This window comes from Rana temporaria, chromosome 4 (assembly GCF_905171775.1).
Source record: "Rana temporaria chromosome 4, aRanTem1.1, whole genome shotgun sequence".
In the NCBI taxonomy this organism is placed as follows: Eukaryota; Metazoa; Chordata; class Amphibia; order Anura; family Ranidae; genus Rana; species Rana temporaria.
In genome coordinates, this window is record NC_053492.1 from 80,176,841 (window position 1) to 80,195,910 (window position 19,070).

A 19,070-nucleotide genomic window follows, 5' to 3' on the forward strand; every position below is an offset into this window, starting at 1 on the left:
TGAAATAACTAATGCCATATCTGAACGAATAGAACGCATCATTCCAAATTGCGATCATAACAAATGACCTGAAAATCAACAAATTTTTCGGAAGTGCACATGTCTACACTGTAGGGCACCTTTTCCCTGCTTTCATGATAATGTATTATTAAAAAGCGTACGTTGAGGCGCTTCGGGTCACTTCCGGTTTTCTCCTATGCACGAGTAGAACGCTCGCCAGCTTTGGACGTGAGTCCATCGGCAAGCGGCTTCCAAAATATTTATTGCAAGCTACCCTCATTGCCAGGCTTTCTGCCTACAAATGTAGGCAGACATCCCTCCTGTTTATGTATGCTTTTAAAATAAAATACAGTATTGCGCTATGTAGTGTCCCTTTGTTTTTCTATATGGGGTAATTGGTGGAGAGGAGATCACACCACAGAGGATCCATATGTTAACCTAGGGTATCCAATCCAGGATTTCCCAATAGCGCATTAGACCTTCTTTTTAAGTAAAGAGGTCACATCCATCTGGTGAGCAGTTTTCAATTCGGAGCACATTGGGTGGATTTTATTATATACGGTGAAGGAATTCCCTCTTGCTTTCGGTGTGGCTCTACTAATCAAGACACAACATTGGATATTATGGACTTTATAATTTTTTATTAATGATTTCTATATCACATATGGTTATTCTATATTGCACTATATGCACATGTTCACTTTATCTCATGTTATATTGTTTGGCATTAGGTATATGGTTGCACTTTATGCACATTTTCACTTTATTCCATGTTATATGGTTATACAGTAAAACCTTGAATTGCGAGCATAATTCGTTCCAGTAACATGCTTACACTTGTATATCAAAGCGAATTTCCCCATAAGAAATAATGGAAACTCAAATGATTAGTTTCACAGACATTTATTCATAAGTTCTTCCGTTTACAGTCCATATAAAACATTTATAGCAATGCGATAGGTTGTGTAACCATAAAATGTCCATCCACAAATTGAAGCCTCCACAAGGGAAATAGAAGCAAAATTCAGCAGAAGCTACAGAGTATAAAAGAGAAGAGAGGCGCCTCTAATGCCGCGTATACGTTGTCATAATTTCCGACAAGAAAAGTTTGAGCTTTTGGTCGGAAATTCCGACCGCGTGTAAGCCTCATCGGACTTTTTCTATCGAAATTTCCAACAGCAAAAATGTGAGAGCGGGAAAAGTTCTTGTCGGAAATTCCAATTGTCTGTATGCAATTCCGATGCACAAAAAAACAAGCATGCTCTGAATCAAGTCGATGCATGCTTAGAATCGTTGAACTTAATTTTTCTCAGCTCGTTGTAGTGTTGTACGTCACCACATTCTTGACGGTTGGAATTGTGTGTGACCGTGTGTATGTAACACAAGTTCGAGCCAACATTCTGTGGGAAAAAAATCCACGGTTTTCTTGTGTAAGCGGCATTAGTGTAGCAATATGGTTACATTTAATGAAGGTACAACATTTAGCAACTCGCATGGTTGATGATTGCTAAGTATGCAGGCATCCGCGGTAAAGCTGTCCACATAGACCATCTTCCGCACTGCCGGCTCTCACCGCTGTCAGTCTGCAATCGTGCCTGGGAAGACTACCCTGCAGTGGAGTGATCTGAAAGTGAGGCTTGAACTGCTCGTGGAGCGCAGAGTGTAAGGGATGATGTTGATGATGGTGAGGGGGATGGTCTATGTGGACAGCTTTACCCGGATGCCTACATACTTAGATGTGCCTGTTTTAATCATCAACCATGTGAGTTGCTAAATGTTGTACCTTCATTAAATGTAACCATATTGCTACATATAGAGGCGCCTCTCTTCTCTTTTATACCCTGTTGTGCCATGACGCTACTTGTATATCAAGTCGCAGTTTATTAAAAAAAAAATGCTTGTCTTGCAAAACGCTCTCAAACCAAGTTACTCTCAAACCAAGGTTTTACTGTATAAGGCATATAATAGAATTACTTAGCGCCCCCTATCACACATTTGTTAAATTGCACTTTTCCCCAGGCAGTTAAGTGAAAAATATTTGCCCCCTTCGATTTGTTTCCTGTCACACGTCGTAAGGAAACCTCTAGTAGGACATTTCGGAACACATGTATTTTGATGTTGGATACAAAACCCCTTTATTTGAAGTACTGGGCAGCTTTGTACTAATCCTTTCATTATTACTTTATAACCGTAATACTACATAAAAAATCTAGGAAAGCTTATTGTGTTTTGTGCTTGTTCCATGTAAAGAAATAAAGGAGTATTTCTTTGGTAAGGGCATGAGTCGATGAGCTCATTAATATTTTATATATCTGTACCAAGCAGAAAGTGTTGTGACATCCCCGCAGCGCTTTGCTCCCCGCGGTAACAAGATCCCAGCTCTGGCAAGATTAGACTCGCTCCACGGGATAGAGATTAAACTGTTTGTATTAATCCAATAAGACTCGTCTGTGAATTTACAACATTGTCCACATAAAATCAAAGCACTTGGACATACTTAAAGAAAATTTATTGAATAGAACATGGATCCCTTTTTATTGGGCTTTTCCACATTCCCTTATTTTATCGGGTTCTGTAGAGGACTCCACTTTATGACATCATAAATCAAATGGCATGCTGTAAACTCTGCGCAGCTGACGCGGTTATCGCTGCATTAAACTGTCAGTTTCATAAACTAATATGTGCTTGTATGATTTATGCAGGATGTTTATTCGTATAAGCAAGTAGGAGTTTCCCTAAACAGAATATTTACGGTGAATCCCAAAGGCGAGCTCGTCCAAGAGCATGCGAAGACCAACATCTCCTCGTAAGTACCTCTTTTATCGCAGGGCTGCAAGGATCTAAAATCTTATCTGCAAAAACACAGCAGGCATTGGTGTCAAACAAATAAAACATAGGCAGTGCTGTGTAATGAAGGAGTGCAAAGGATAATAATGATGTGTAATATAAATTCTGATTGGCTGCTGTGGGTTACTGCAGTTTGCATTTAGCACTTTGGGTAGACGCAAACTTTTTAAAGCTGAAGTTGAGGCTGATCCAAAATCACCTTTTCGGCTCGTTTACCCCACAAAAATTTCCTCCAGATCCGTTCTGAATGCACTTTTTTTGCAATGCTTTTTTTGATGCATTCAGGTGCACGTTTGATGCGTTTACAAAAGCTTTCCAGATGCTTTTTTTTTTTTTTTTTTCTTTTTTTCTTTTTTCTTCTTCAATGTACTGGAGTCCGGTGAATTTTTGATGCTTTTAACCACATTCCAGTACAGTTCTGTGCAGGAAATAAGTAGCATGTTGTATTTTTTTTTCTTGAACCTGAAAAGCACTGGGTCCTAAGGGCTGGTTCCCACCTATGCATTTTCTGGTGGATTTTGCAGAAATACAGCCCATTTAATATGGTTTCTTATAGGACACATTCACATCTATGCTTTTTTGCAGTTACTGCAATTTTGGAAAGGGTTAGGGGCGTTTTTGGTTCGATAGACTTCAATGGAGATGCTGCAGAAAAGCATGTTGTGCATTTTTTATTATATATATATATATATATATATATATATATATATATATATATGAGACAAGTTCACTAAGTGCAGCAACTCATGAACTTTTCTCATATATATATATATGTATGGTCGGTGGGAAGACCTGTTTGCTGGCACTTGTTGTATACAGAGTGCAGTTCTCCTTCACTTCTTTGCATATATATATATATATATATATTTATATATATATTTATATATATATATATATATATATATATAATTATACATTTACAGTAATTTCTAGGCAGTTGAGTTCACAAGCATTTTTTTGGAACGCAAAACAAATGGGTTCAGACGGATGTTCAGAGGCTTTTGAAACGCCCGAATGCCTGTAACAGCTTGTAAGCGCTGCTAAGCGCGGTAACTCGCGTTTAGCAGCGTTTTTTTACAAATGCTTTTAGATGCAAACGCGGCATGTAAATGCAGCTAAACAGACAATTTTAAATGCCAGCTGTCAAGTTAAATCGTTCAGGAGAGGTTAAGCAATGCCCTGTGTACATGAAGCCTTAGAAGGAGCTCTCTTAAGCAGTCAATGTATACAAAAGACTAAACTAGAGTTATAACATAAGTAGTATAATAACATTTTCAAAACAATACTTAAATGATGGGCTACTGTGTAGCTAAGAGCAGGGTGTTGGACCTTTATTTAAAGTGGAGGTTCCACCTGAAAAAAATGTTTGCACCAGAAATCTAAAAAAAAAAAAATGGGGATTTTTTTTTTTTTTTTTACTTACCCTAAATAGCTGTTGCTATGCGGAAGTGCCGAATCTGCCTCTTCATCCTCCGCGGCGGATTCTCTTCTTCCTCCTACACTCGGTGTCTTCTTGTGAATGGGGCGCGCTGCCTTCTGGGAACTGTGTGTGTTCCAGAAAGCAGCCGGCCCATTCACAAAGCACTGCGCTGCTCGCGCATGCGCAGTAGGAAACAGGCAGTGAAGCCGTACGGCTTCACTGCCTGTTTTCCTTACTGTGGATGGCGACGCTTGGAGCTGCCAGGATCGGTGGGGGCCGACATCGCTGGCGGCTAGGACAGGTAAGTGTCCTTATTAAAAGTCAGCAGCTCCAGTGTTCGTAGCTGCTAACTTTTAATTTTTTTTTTTTGTAATGGAACATCCACTTTAAGGTAATTGCCTGTAGAAAGAGGGAGAGTATGGAACAATTGGGGGGTTATTTACGAAAGGCAAATCCACTTTGCACTACAAGTGCACTTGAATTTGCAGTGAAAGTGCACTTGAGAGTGCAGTCGCTGTAGATTCGAGGGGGACATGCAAGGAAAATAACAAACAGCATTTTAGCTTGTACATGATTGGATGATAAAATCAGCAGAGCTTCCCCTCTTTTCAGATCTTCCCCTCAGATTTACAGCGACTGCACTTCCAAGTGCACTTTCAGTGCAATTTCAAGTGCACTTGTAGTGCAAAGTGGATTTGCCTTTCATAAATAACCCCCTTGGTGTCTATATCCAAATCATCGGCCTATTGTGCTAAGAATGGTAACTACCCTAGCGGTTGCAGTCAACAGACCCCTAGCAATTGGTATGGGGGAAGAGTTGTTCAGGGAGGTATATTATTTTTTTTATGAATCTGTCCAATAACAAATTGGCTACAAAAAAGCATAAAAACATAGGAATAAAATAATATATATATATATATATATATATATATATATATATATATATATACACACACATATAAATAAATGTCACAATTCATATATGCATACACTATAATTTAGTAAGTAAAAATTAAAAATAATTGGTCAATTGCTGTGTCAGTACTCTTTCCTTAGTAACAGAATCTTAAAAAAAAACAGTACCACATACCTACCAATCAGAAATCATGTTTAATTTTTTTGACGGCTCTAAAATGATAAAAGGGAAAGCAGCTTACTCTGGGTAATTGTGCAGAGTACTCTGCTTACATTATTAAAGAACATTTTCAAAGAGAAGTTGTATGTCTGTGTGGGGAGTGAATGTAGTCGGGGCTTATAATGTGGAGGTGGTTCTTGAACCCAGCTCTGTGATCCATCAAAATGTGCCATGCCGAGTGTTCCATCCACCAGGACCTTGTGTAGTCTCTAATCTGCACTCCTAGTCAGGAGCTTCTCCCCTATAGATCTCTATGGAGTATCTCTTACTAGACACACCCTGGTGACAATAAAGACTTGTGTACAAGCTTATTCATCTGCATTGGAACAGCTTTTTCTCCCCATGCAAGTGAACACGATAACAGCACTGCATATCTGCTGCAGCTGCAATTTTGTAAAAGGTGCAAGGACCTTTTCCCTGCATTTTCCGTAGGTACAGAAGCGCTGCTGTGCCCGTACAAACGCAGCCACCAGGAAACTGGTATAGTGTGAACCTAGCCTTATAGGGGCAGATCCACATACATCTGCGTGGGCGCAGCGTATGTGAGATACGCTATGCCGCTGTAACTTACTTTTCTTTTCTTGGAATCCTGAAAGAATTTGCGCCGTAAGTTACGGCGGCGTAGTGTATCTCTCGCGGCGTAAGGGCACAGAATTCAAATTGCGCGGGTAGGGTGCGTGTTTCATTTAAATGAAGCGCGTCCCTGCGCCGAACGAACTGCGCATGCCCCGTCCGTCAAAACTCCCAGGGTGCATTGCTCCAAATGACGTCGCTAGGACGTCATTGCTTTTGACGTGTACGTAAATGGCGTCCAGCCCCATTCACGGACGAATTACGCAAACGACGTAAAATTTTCAAAATTATACGCGGGAACGACGACCATACTTAACTTTGAGTACCCCACCAGATAGCAGCTTTAACTATATGCCGGAAAAAGCCGAACGGAAACGACGTAAAAAAATGCGCCGGCCGGTCGTACGTTCGTGGATCGTTGGAAATAGCTAATTTTCATACTCGACGCGGATTACGACGGGAACGCCACCTAGCGGACGCCGAAAAATTGCATCTAAGACCTGAAGGCGTACGAAGACGTACGCCTGTCGGATCTAACCCAAATGCTGCCGTATCTTGTTTTGAGGATTCAAAACAAAGATACGGCGCAAGAATTTTGAAATTACGCCGGCGTATCAATAGATACGCCGGCGTAATTTCTTTGTGGATCTACCCCATAGTGTGTAATAATAAATAAATGTTGATTTGTTGAAATGTTTCTTAAAAAAATAAACTGTTAAAGAGTAGCTGCATCTTTGTTTAGTGGTTGAGGACAATGGAAGGTGCAAAATATGTTTGTTGCAATTTAAGGGGCCTATGTATAAATTTTTGAAACAACATTTACTTGTGTGAATTTTGTTTGAAAACTATTATATATACACATCAGTGGAGAAGTGTAAAATGACCAAAAATATATAAAAAAAAAAAAATTATTTTGTAAAGAATAGGGAGAATTAAAACTCCTGTCAAATTCTTATTTCTGTGTCCCCATTAGACAATACTGCCCTTTGTAGCTGCTTTTGACTGTGGACATGGATCAGAATGGACACCCTGACTGGTCTGCACCTATGCAGTCCCATATGTAATATACTACGATGCACTGTGTGTTCTAACACCTTTCTGTCAGTACCAGCATTTACTTTTTTAGCAATTTGAGCTACAGTAGCTCTTCTATTGGAGGGGACTACATAGACCAGCGTTCGCTCCCAACATATATCATGAGCCTTGACAGCCCATGACCCTGTTGGGGGTTCACGTGTGGTAGGACCAGGAATCTCTCAAAAGAACTGCAGTTTTGCAGTTGCTCTGACACCGTCTAGCCATTACAATTTGGCCCTTGTCATAGCCGCTCAAATCCTTACTCTTGTCCACTTTTTCTGCTTTCAACACATCAACTTCAGGGATGACATTTCCACTTGCTGCTTAATCTATCCCACCTACTTTCAGATGCCATTGTAATTTAGATATTTGTTATTATTCACTTTACCTACCATGTTTCCCTAAAAATAAGACCTAGTCTGATTATCAGGGAAAGCTGCAATATAAGCCCTACCCCAAAAATAAGTTCATTAAAAAACCTGTAATACTGGTATAAGATGCAGCGTGTCTCTTGTAACTGTATTTAAAAATCCCATATTTTCAGCCATCATTGACCCGCCGGAGGTCTTATTCTCTCCTCCCAAGTGACATCTGTGGCCCCTTCCTCTTCAGAGCTCAGAGCGGAGCAGACATCAGTGGGAATCTCGGCTCTTCTCTCCTTCCAGCTGATGTCTGCGGCCCCACCCTCTTCAGAGCTTGGAGCGGGCAGACATCAGTGGGAATCTCGGCTCTTCTCTCCTCCCAGATGATGTCTGCGGCACCTCCCTCTTCAGAGCTTGGAGCGGGCAGACATCAGTGGGAATCCCGGCTCTTCTCTCCTTCCAGCTGATGTCTGCGGCCCCACCCTCTTCAGAGCTTGGAGCGGGCAGACATCAGTGGGAATCTCGGCTCTTCTCTCCTCCCAGCTGATGTCTGCGGCCCCACCCTCTTCAGAGCTCGGAGCGGGCAGACATCAGTGGGAATCTCGGCTCTTCTCTCCTCCCTGATGATGTCTTCGGCCCCTTCCTCTTCAGAGCTTGGAGCAGTCTGACGTCAGTGGGGATCTCGGCTCTTCTCTCCTCCCGGCTGACATCTACGGCCCCTTCCTCTTCAGAGCTCGGAGCGGGCAGACATCATTGGGAATCTCGGCTCTTCTCTCCTCCCAGCTGATGTCTGCAGCCCCTCCCTCTTCAGAGCTTGGAGCGGGCTGACGTCAGTGGGAATCTCGGCTCTTCTCTCTTCCCAGATGATGTCTGCGGCCCCTTCCTCTTCAGAGATTGGAGCAGGCTGACGTCAGTGGCGATCTCGGCTCTTCTCTCCTCCCAGCTGACATCTGAGGCCCCTTCCTCTTCAGAGCTCGGAGTGGGCTGACATCAGTGGGGATCTCGGCTCGTCTCTCCTCCCGACTGACATCTGCAGCCCCTCCCTCTTCATAGCTCGGAGCAGGCTGACGTCAGTGGGGATATCGGCTCTCCTTTAATTTGCCTGCTAGCGTGTGTGCCCACTGCGTACTCCATGAGCGTGCCCGTGGGCACGATGTTTGCCGGCTGTCTGCGATCGTGACATGGAGAGGCAGAACGGGGAAATGCCTATGTAAACAAGGCATTTCCCTGTTCTGCCAAGTGACATGACAGGGATCTACTGCTCCTTGTCATTGGGAGCAGTGATTGTTGTCATGTCATTGGTAGCCCATCCCCCCGCACAGTTAGAATTACTTCCTAGGATACACTTAACCCCTTGATCGCCCCCTAGTTTTTAACCTCTTCCCTGCCAGTGTCATTTACACAGTAATCAGTCCCTTTTTTTGGCACGGATCGCTGTATAAATGGCAATGGTCCCATAATAGTGTCAAAAGTGTCCAATGTGTCCGCCGCAATGTCTCAGTAATGAAAAAAAATCACAGATCGCCGCCATTACTAGTACTAAAAAAAATTATAATAAAAATGCCATAAATCTATCCCCTATTTTGTAGACGCTATCGCCCAGATTCTCAAAAGAGATACGCCGTCGTATCTCTGCCTAGCACCGTCGTATCTATGCGACTGATTCTTAGAATCAGTTACGCATAGATATTCATTAGATCCGACAGACGTAAGTCTCTTACGCCGTCGGATCTTAACTGCAATTTTTTTTTGACCGCTAGGTGGCGCTTCCGTCGATTTTCCTGTCGAGTATGCAAATTAGCTAGATACGCGAATTCCTGAACGTACGCGCGGCCGACTGGCCCCTGGGTCTATGAGGTGCAGTCAATGTTAAGTATGGCCGTCGTTCCCGCGTCGAAAATTAAAAAAGTTACGTCGTTTGCGTAAGTCGTCCGTGAATGGTGCTGGACGTAATTTACGTCCACGTCAAAACCAATGGCGTCCTTGCGACGTCATTTAGAGCAATGCACGCTGGGATTTTTTAGGGACGGCGCATGCGCAGTTCGTTCGGCACGGGGACTCGCATCATTTAAATGATACACGCCCCCTACCCGCCAAACTTGAATTCCGCCGGGTGATTTACATTACGCCGCCGCAACTTTACACACAAGTGCTTTGTGAATAAAGCACTTGCCTGAAAAACTATCAATATATGCTTATTGTGATTTTTTTAATATATATATATATATATATATATATATATATATATATATATATATATATATATATATATATATATTTTAGGGGATATTTATTATAGCAAAAAGTAAAAAATGTCGGTCTTTTTTTGTTTATAGTGCAAAACAAAAAAATCGCAGAGGTGATCGAATATCGCCAAAAGAAAACTCTATTTGTGGGGAAAAAAATCGTTTGGGTACAATGTCGCACGACCGTGCAATTGTCCGTTAAAGCGGCACAGTGCCCGTATCACAAAAAAGTGCTCTGGTCAGGAAGGGGGTAAATGCTTTCTGGCCTGAAGTGGTTAAAAGCAATATTTGTTTTGCCCTGTAGTTTGCAGCATTAGAATATATTAGATGCTCTCATTTTACTTTGGTTCCAGGGGACAAATAGATGTGCAGATACATGTGTTCGCTAAATGAAAAATGTTAATCAGAGTAGATGTAGAAAGAGGTCAATAACATAAAATGGGGTCAATAATAAGTATACGTTACTAATATTTAGTACAAAGAATTTTACTGTTCTCATAATGTCAGATTTAGCACATTTTCCCAGAACAATATACAGAGGCATCCTATAATTAACAGAAGCAGGGAACATTATTATCAGCAGGATTGTACACAGCTTAATAACAAGGGGAGAGATAATTACTGAGGAAAAGATGCATTATAAAGTGTGAAACTAATTAATCACATATGTGCTAATGAAATTTCAGCTATTTTTACATCCAACTGATGAATGAAACCCAGCTCGCTATTTTGACAGGTGATTAAATGAGTCGCTCAAAACACATTTGATCTCTTTTGTCTGTAATAGAAGAAAAAAGCTATAAGAACTAAACTCCACAAATACTTACCGCTGCTTAACGATGCCAAGTCTATGAGGTCCAGTGCCATCTTTTGCCCAAGTTCTTCTGGTTGTTGGGTATTTGGCTGCTTGATTGGATGGGCAGTTTCATTGCACTTTTATTGCCTCACCGAAAGCCTAACATGGCAGCTGAAGATGATTGTACAAATTCTTAAAATGGTTACAAATTTTTTTTTTTTTATCTTGATGCATTATATCCCCCTAAAGCCTTGTACACACGATCCAACTTTATGGCCATAATTGTCTGATGGACGTGTTGTTTCGGATAATCCGATCGTGTGTACGCTCCATCATACAATTATTGGCTGAATTAACAACAACAAAAGTTGGCTGTTCATGCTCACCAATTGTTGGGAAATAAATCTGTTATGTCGATTAATCCGATCAGGTCCGTCCAACTAAAATCCAAAATACACATGCTCTGAACCAATGCTAAACATCAGACAACAATAGCAGAAGTTGCCCAAAGGGTGGCGGTAAAGAGCTGAAAAACCACATGATTTGGTAATTGTTGGCTGAAAATGTTGGGCCGTGTGTATGAAGAACAAGCTCGCGGCCAACGCCCTTCGGACCAAAATCCACGGAAAAGTTGGTTGGAAGTCTAATCATGTGTACAAAGCTTAATACTTACCTGAGGTCCATTTAGATCCAGCAATGTTACAGGAGTGTCTCGGCTGCCTTGGACACCCCTCCCATTGGCTGAGACAGCAGAGCAGCGCAATTGGCTCCCACTGCTGTCAATCAAAGCCAGTGAGCTAATGAGGGAAGGGGCAGTGCCGTGGCTTTGTGTCTGAATGGACACACAGAGCTGTGGCTTGGCTTGGGTGCCCCCATAGCAAGCTTTATGCTGTGGGGACACTCAACAGAAGGGAGAGGCCAGGAACACCAAAGAGGGACCTGAGAAGAGGAGGCTCTGGGCTGCTCTGTGCAAAACCACTGCACAGAGGAGGTAAGTATGACATGTTTGTTATTTTTAATTAAAAAAAAACAAGAATTCAAGGCTAGGTTCACATATGTGCAGTTTCTGTGTGCCACGTTTGCACAGGCACAACAGGCCCTTTATTTGTACCTGCGAGAACTGCACTTTTTTTGAAAGACAGATGCAAGAAAATCGCATGGCGCACACTTTTGTCCCATGCAACTTTTCACACCCGAAAACGCACTGTGTTTGCAGATGCCTGGGGATGGCATTAGGAATTATTGGGACTCCTGAGCATCTGCTAAATAGCACCACGTTTCTCCTGCGGGTACGGGAATGGGTGCGCTTTATACGCATTTTTGCACCCACGTATATGTAAACCTAGCCTAACAGCTGTGGCAAATTTAAAGCTGATCTCCAGCTTTTAGTGCAGAGCAAGACTTGATTTTGTTAAAAAAGCAGGAAGGGAATTTCTTGTCCCACTGCTGTAACAGAGCACTGTATACTTTATGTAGCTAAGGCTACATCCAGATTATACAGCACACACAGCCGCTGCATCTGTTTGTGAAGTAAATAATTCTTTTGGACCAGCTTGGTCCAAATTAACTATTATTCTTCACTAAAAGTTGTACATCAGCATTCAATTAGTTTGTCAAAGTTGACAGCCAGCACTGCATGTCAAGCTCACCCATTAAAGTTAATGGGACCGTATTGCAACTGTGACCCAAAGACGTGGTTCACAGTCGCAGCATGCGAGTTCTATGCAAAATCGCCCTTTGACAATTTTTTTTTTTTTTTAAATGAAAGTTTTTGCTGGTGTCCCACTTTATGGCTATAGACCAGTCAGGTTTACATTTACATTTAAAGTGATGCAGGGGTAGACTTAACCGGAAAAATGGCTCCAATTTTTTTCCTGTTTTTTATCTTTTTTTTTTTTACTTTCCCGTCATTTAAATGCATATCAGTTTTGGTCTCTTTCAGTTCTTAAGAGCTCAATCTAAGCATAGAAAATGCAAGCCACTGAGGTCTCAGTGGCAAAAGAAATTGGTTATATAACACAGAATCATGTCATAATAGTTGTTAGAAGCTCCTGAGAAGCTGTATGGGATTATATAAAACTCTGATCTGGAAATGTGAGCTAACTGGTTGAAGCTGGGTAACATTATAGTGCTCTTCTAATGCTTGCCATTTAAAGGTAACTTGTCACCCAGAGAGAAATTTAGATAACTACTTTCTAATACTAGTGTCTTGTGCTAGATTTAACTGACAGCTCAGGTCAGAGCCGCTGTACTAACAATCCGATGTTCGTACATCGATCTCCCCTGCTGCTCTATTGTGTTCACTTATCAGGAGCCGGTCAGCAGACCTTTTTCGGTCATGACCCTTCGACAGGAAGCCAGCCGAACTGGCTGCTGTACACATAGGCCGAATGTTGGCCGGTTTCTATTGAACCGGCTGATGCCGCCCGACATTCAGCCTGTGTGTACTAGGCTTCAATGTTAACAGTATAGTGATAGAGTACCCCTATGCATGGTCACTGATGGAGGCAGGTCATATTGGCAAGGCAACCAGTGTTGAAAAGGCAACCAGTGTCTGTGCACTTTGCGTAATGTGATGTGTGGTCAGAAAATCAAGTGGGGGTTTAAAGAAGCATGGGTCTTAAGGAGAAAAGACATTGGAGTTCTAAAATGTACCGGTAATTAAAATACTGCTTTTGGAAAATGCAGCTATAATGCTTTCCTTTAGAAATTTCCACATTGACAAATCCAGTTGTAACACATATAGTTAGAGCCCCAGTTAAACCCAATCTAGGATGTATTGGGTTCAACTGGGGCTCTAACAACAGGAGAAGACTCTCTAGAATCTTCAGCATCTAAGACCGGATAGATTGGGTTCAACTGGGGCTCTAACAATATGAGAAGACTCTAGAATCTTCAGCATCTAAGACCGGTTAGATTGGGTTCAACTGGGGCTCTAACAATATGAGAAGACTCTAGAATCTTCAGCATCTAAGACCGGTTAGATTGGGTTCAACTGGGGCTCTAACAATATGAGAAGTCTCTAGAATTTTCAGCATCTAAGACTGGTTAGATTGGGTTCAACTGGGGCTCTAACAATATGAGAAGACTCTAGAATCTTCAGCATCTAAGACTGGTTAGATTGGGTTCAACTGGGGTTCTAACAATATGAGAAGACTCTAGAATCCTTCAGCATCTAAGACCGGATAGATTGGGTTTAACTGGGGCTCTAACAATATGAGAAGACTCTAGAATCTTCAGCATCTAAAACTTTTAGGTGTTTCAGATGCCTGCATCTCTCTGCCACTCAATGTGACCCCCCCCCCCCCCAGAGCTACATGAACATTTGTATGATGTAGTGGCTGGGGAGCCACAGCACGATGATATGGGCATCAGGAACGTCCAGTATTGTTTGAATACTGAAGTCTGTAGCGCAGGGGGTCTCAAACTGGGGGCTCTCCGGCTGTTGCGAAACTCCCATAAGGCATTGCAAGGCTGACAGGTACAAGCATGACTCTCACAGGCAGAAGCATGATGGGACTTGTAGTTTTGCAACAGCTGGAGGGCTGCCAGTTTGAGACACCTGCTGTAGAGGCTCCTCTAGCACTACAAAAGAGCGAAGGTCAGCTGCAATGGAGGAGCTAACATTAAAACAATTTTCCATAGCAGGACTAAAAAATATATAATACAAAATTCTGATCACAGTGATTCTTTAATCACGACTTGGAGAGAAATAATGACCATTTGTATGGCCAGGGCCTTGGACCCATGGTTTCACAAGGACTCCATTACCATCAGAAAGAGTCTTTACATTTTAAGCCAGAACAGTTTAATTTCTTTAACGAATATGGAATAGTTCTGCTGTTCTTGATGTGAACATACAATTCTCTGACCATGCCTATCTTTCTTTTCAAAGCTTCTTTGTATTGTGCCTATATATAACTCCTCAATTTTCCTGTCAATGGAAGGACAGATTTAAATTGGTAAATTGCTCTGTGGAATTCATATTTCTATGTCTGTTGTTTCAGCTACGTACGTCTCTGCGAGGTGGTGGATCATGTCTTTCCGCTGTTGAAGAGAAGCCATTCCTCAGACTTCCCTTGCTCCGACACCTACAGTCAATTCACATACTGGCGAGACCCAGTACCACCCTTCGAAAACCAGGATATCCATCCCCCAGCCTCTTAAAGACAGAACTCTCTTTTGTTTCCACCCAAACGGCAACATTTCATCAAATCTTTCAGCCGCACTACTTTGCGAAGAAAAAAAAAAGTCTGAAACTATTTTTGACTTGAAATAACTCAGCTGAGATGTCTTCTATTTTCCTGAAGGTTTATAGTGAATTTAGTTCTTCAGAGAAAATTATTGATTGACATGAGTAATTTGCGCTTTCGACGTACATGGCTGGAGGGCTGTATATCTGTACTGTAATACAACACTGTGCTCCCCCCTCCACCTCACACAGGAGGCTTCTGGGAGCTTGGTTTCCATCTGAGAATAGAATCAAGGCTGTGAAATTGTGCAGTGTGAAGAAAGATGCAATTAAATCCATCCAGCCATGATTTTCCAACGTTATAGGTGAATTTCTTTAGGTAGGGCTTATTTATTATTTACACGTTCCATCAGACTAACTTCCTAGTGCAGTAATGCTGACAGGTTTAAAAGTGCTTCTTAAAGGGCTCTTTGAGTTTTTGCTGAGTAAGTAGGTACTTAGCTTTAGATTGCACTGCTAAACTAATATTTGCATAGTACATGCTCGCCACACTTCCAGGTAGCCCAAAATCTGGTGCTACAGCACAAGAGTGCAGACATAAGATGTTGTGGGGCTTGTATTAGTGGTTCATGGGTATGGGTACTCCACTTATGTTTATATAAAGTTTTGTGTTGAGAGAAGTTGAGCTCCCAGTGAATGGAGCTTATAGTGGGACTTTAGACAGATTTTTTTAAGCTTTGCATAGGCGTGGGAAAGCTTAAAACATTTGCCAGGCTTTTATTGATGTCTTTGTCCCCATTGGAAAAAATATTCTCTGACTTGTCCATGTTCGCCAGGACAGAAAGGGAGGGGAAATCTGCCCAAAGGGTATGCAGACAGTGGTTTAAACCTGAACCTTAAAGAGGTTCCTGTCCTGGTTACGACCTGTTTCTGGGACAGGATATCAAGGGAGAGCTTCAGGGACAAATGGCTAAGTTATGTGAACCCCATGAAAGTAGTTCTGGCATAACAAGAAAGTGTTCTGAGTTGTTGGCCAGATGTAGGCCTCATTTGCAGTTCTGCAGGGGTGTAATCATATGAGAAGATGAAACACAAATGCTAAAATTACAAGTAGCCCTTACATTAGGATTCGTAGTGCACATCCATGGTAATTAGGTTTAATGGTTGATGTTTTCTTAGAAATGTTATGAGTAGTAGTAATAATGATACCTAGTAATAGCACAGCAGCAATGGATGCATTACTGAATAGCGAAGATTGAACATCTCGGCTACAGTAGCACTGATATCTATATACTGTACAAAGAGATTCAGACAGTTTTAGGTGGAGTAATGCCTTCTACACGCGATCGTTTTTTCCGGCGGTAAAAAGTTCGCCAGGAAAGCCGAGAATCCGCTCGGTAGCTTTTTCCCCCTATACACATCTGGGTTTCCCGACAGGAAAACTGCTACGAGAGCTTTGGTCGGGAAACCTGGCCTTGTGTATGCTTCACCGCAGGTTTTCCCCATAGGGAAGATGCTGGCTTAAAAACTGCTGGCAATCCCAGCGGGAAAAAAGAGAACATGTTCTCTTTTTTCCCGCCAGGATTCCTGGCGGTTTTCCTGTCGGGAAAACTGCGATGGAGCATACACATGGCCAGGATTACCAGCCAAAATCTCTCATGCCAGTTTTCCTGCCAGGAATACTGGTCGTGTGTACGAGGCGGTTTAGAATATACACAACCCTTAAGCTGAAAGTTAAAATGATGATTATAAGCCTTGGTTAGGACTTTCAGGCTGCCAGTCGTACATTACATTTTAAATAAATTCCTTAGCACTGAAAGCATCATGGCCATAGACTGACCTGCAGTTTGACTTCTTGTTTTAGGAGGCATGCCCCAACTGGCCAAAATCCCATCAGAGTGCCATTTGTACATTGGAAGACCAGTCTCCAATGCCATCCTGCCGCACCCTAATATAATAGATGGATATGTATGACCACATGCTGGCCAGTACTCCTCAACTGCTATTGGCTGCTTTTCTACTCTGCTGTACTCCTTCCACACCACATTCTCCTCTATTCATCCAGCAATAAATGAAAGAGAAATTCATATTGACCGACTGGATTCTATTCAGGTTTTATTTTAGGTGCTACTCTACATTACTGCATTTGCTTAATGGGGTTTATAGTTCAAATACGCCACAGGCTCAGGGAATGCTTTATATAAATAAGTACTTTAATGTGATTGGTAGTGACTATATATCCAACAAAGACGTGGTCACCATCCAAACCATCAACCCAGCTATTGCTACTCCAGTGTCTGCGGTTACAGATGATCTCTTTTGGCACAAGATATTGGAAGTTTTGTCATTTGGCAGCTATTCCTGCTTAGCTAGACCTTAAAATCACAGCAAGTAAAGAAGCTTTATATACAGGCTTTTCTTTGCATCAAATCTGTTTTGCTACCTACACAAGTCTGTTGGAAAACAAAAGCTTGAAGCTGGTTGATGCAGCTTAGAATGATGAAAGCCGAGTGCACCTGAGAGCACACTGCATTTGCCCATCAACACAAGCTTAAAGTAAACCTGTGGTTTGCCCACATCAGTGACAGGTTTACTTCACTACCCATGTCCCGAGCAACATACATGCCTTCTTACTCCCTATTGCTCCACCTAACCATGTAAGGAGAGGAAGCTTTGTATGCTCCAGATTGTAACTTGGAGCTTACACAGGGCTGAGGACTTTCTCAAAGACATCATAGGGGGCTTGCAGGGAAGTAACTTGCAACGCTAAAAACATATACACCCATTTTCTTGTTTCTTTTATGAACCTATTTATTTAGCAATAACTTTTATTGCTTTAGGTACAAATATGATATATATATATATATATATATATATATATATATATATATATATATATATATATATATATATATAAAACTATTAATGCAGATCTGCGGTGCATAAAATAAATAAATTCTGCAGTCCAGTAAACATAAGCAACAATACTGTTGGAGTCTTTCGATGACTGGCCTTCTACGTAGTTGGCTTGAACCAAAAAAGTGATCCTCTTTTGCACCCTTTCCCATGCCACCAATCTTTCGCTATACCTAGATAGCAGCTGCAAAAACTCTGTATAAAACTAAGTTTTAACCCTTTTGTCAGATGTCCGTAGCGGACGGTAAGCACTTCTACAATTGCATAATCCCTTCTGCAGATTTGATTTACATTCACTAGTTAAGGAAGAACACAGATATTATTCATGGCAACAGGTTTTTATTATCTGCAATGCCAAACTGACAGTTGGAATGTGATTACTGTAGAAAATCTGGATCTCTTTTATATGTTTAAATAACAATCATTTTACTACCACTTACACATGTATAAATGGTTTGACATTAAATCGCAAACAAAATTGCCATATAGAAGTGGAGCTGGCAACCTTTGCAGCAAAAACTAGCCTCCATATGACAATATACAAACATGGCTATTCTGGTCCTTCGTGCCATCCTATCTGTACTTCATTACATTTAAAGTGAACCTGCCATGTTGGAAATGAGATCTGCCACCATTAGCTTCTTCTTGCTCATTTGCTGACTGGCATGCTTATCATGAGGCTTCACTAGATAGTGAGTCCCTGGCCCACGCTTCACAGGCTGCATACTTTTTCAGGTCAATGACTTACTAAATGGTTAAGCATCATGATGACCAACTTTGAACTAGTAGAGATATGGTTGTTATAACAGGTTCCCTTTATTGACCCTTCATTGATATGTAATGTAGTATATTTTTTCTTTTTTTAACCAAATGCTTCATTTTTGCTGTGCAAAATGTTTCCCCCTTTACTGTGAGATTGCAGTTCACGGGCACACTACCTGCATATGCCAGATTCCAAATGACAAAAATGGAATGTTGTGTGGAGTTTATATTCTTTCCATGAAAGAAATAACATGGGCTGCTTACTTAGTAATGCTGGTTTCTGTTAAAAAGATGTTTTATTCAACAATATATTCATATACTGTATATTATTTTTTAGCTGTGTAATTTCTGTAAGAATGTTATGAAGATGCAAACAGAATTGCAGTGTTTCTTTCTTTTTGCATTGTATTTGAACGTAATTAACTGGCGATGACTGATGTAACTGTGATGGTGAGGACAATAATGTTACATTTTGTTGCACTTGTGTGTTTAATATTTACTGTATATACAATGTATGAATATACTATAAAGAAGTGATTTCAAGTCTGTGTGTTATGGCTATTAAGGGATCCGGCATGATGTTCGATGAATGCATAAGTAATGTGTAAGTGGAACTGTTAAAGGCATTTATCACTCTCAAAGAGAACACCGAACTCCCCCGCATGTGCTTTCATCTTCTTGTCTTTCCAGAGGGTTGATACTTAAATCATCATCCAGGGTCTTCATCTAAATTCCAGAAAATAT

At 41.4% G+C, this 19,070-nt stretch overlaps 1 protein-coding gene across 4 annotated transcripts in view; it reads left to right on the forward strand.

The window, feature by feature from the left end:
- Positions 1 to 18,869, forward strand: part of LPIN1 (lipin 1) — a 275,839-nt gene extending 256,970 nt beyond the window's left edge. For all 4 annotated transcript variants that reach the window (XM_040348571.1, XM_040348572.1, XM_040348573.1 and 1 more), the window contains 2 exons: positions 2,703 to 2,806; positions 14,464 to 18,869. In XM_040348571.1, coding sequence (XP_040204505.1) covers positions 2,703 to 2,806; positions 14,464 to 14,623 — 264 coding nt within the window. In that variant the 3' untranslated portion in view covers positions 14,624 to 18,869. The remainder of the gene's footprint in view (positions 1 to 2,702; positions 2,807 to 14,463) is intronic.
- The last annotated feature ends 201 nt before the right edge of the window (positions 18,870 to 19,070 follow it).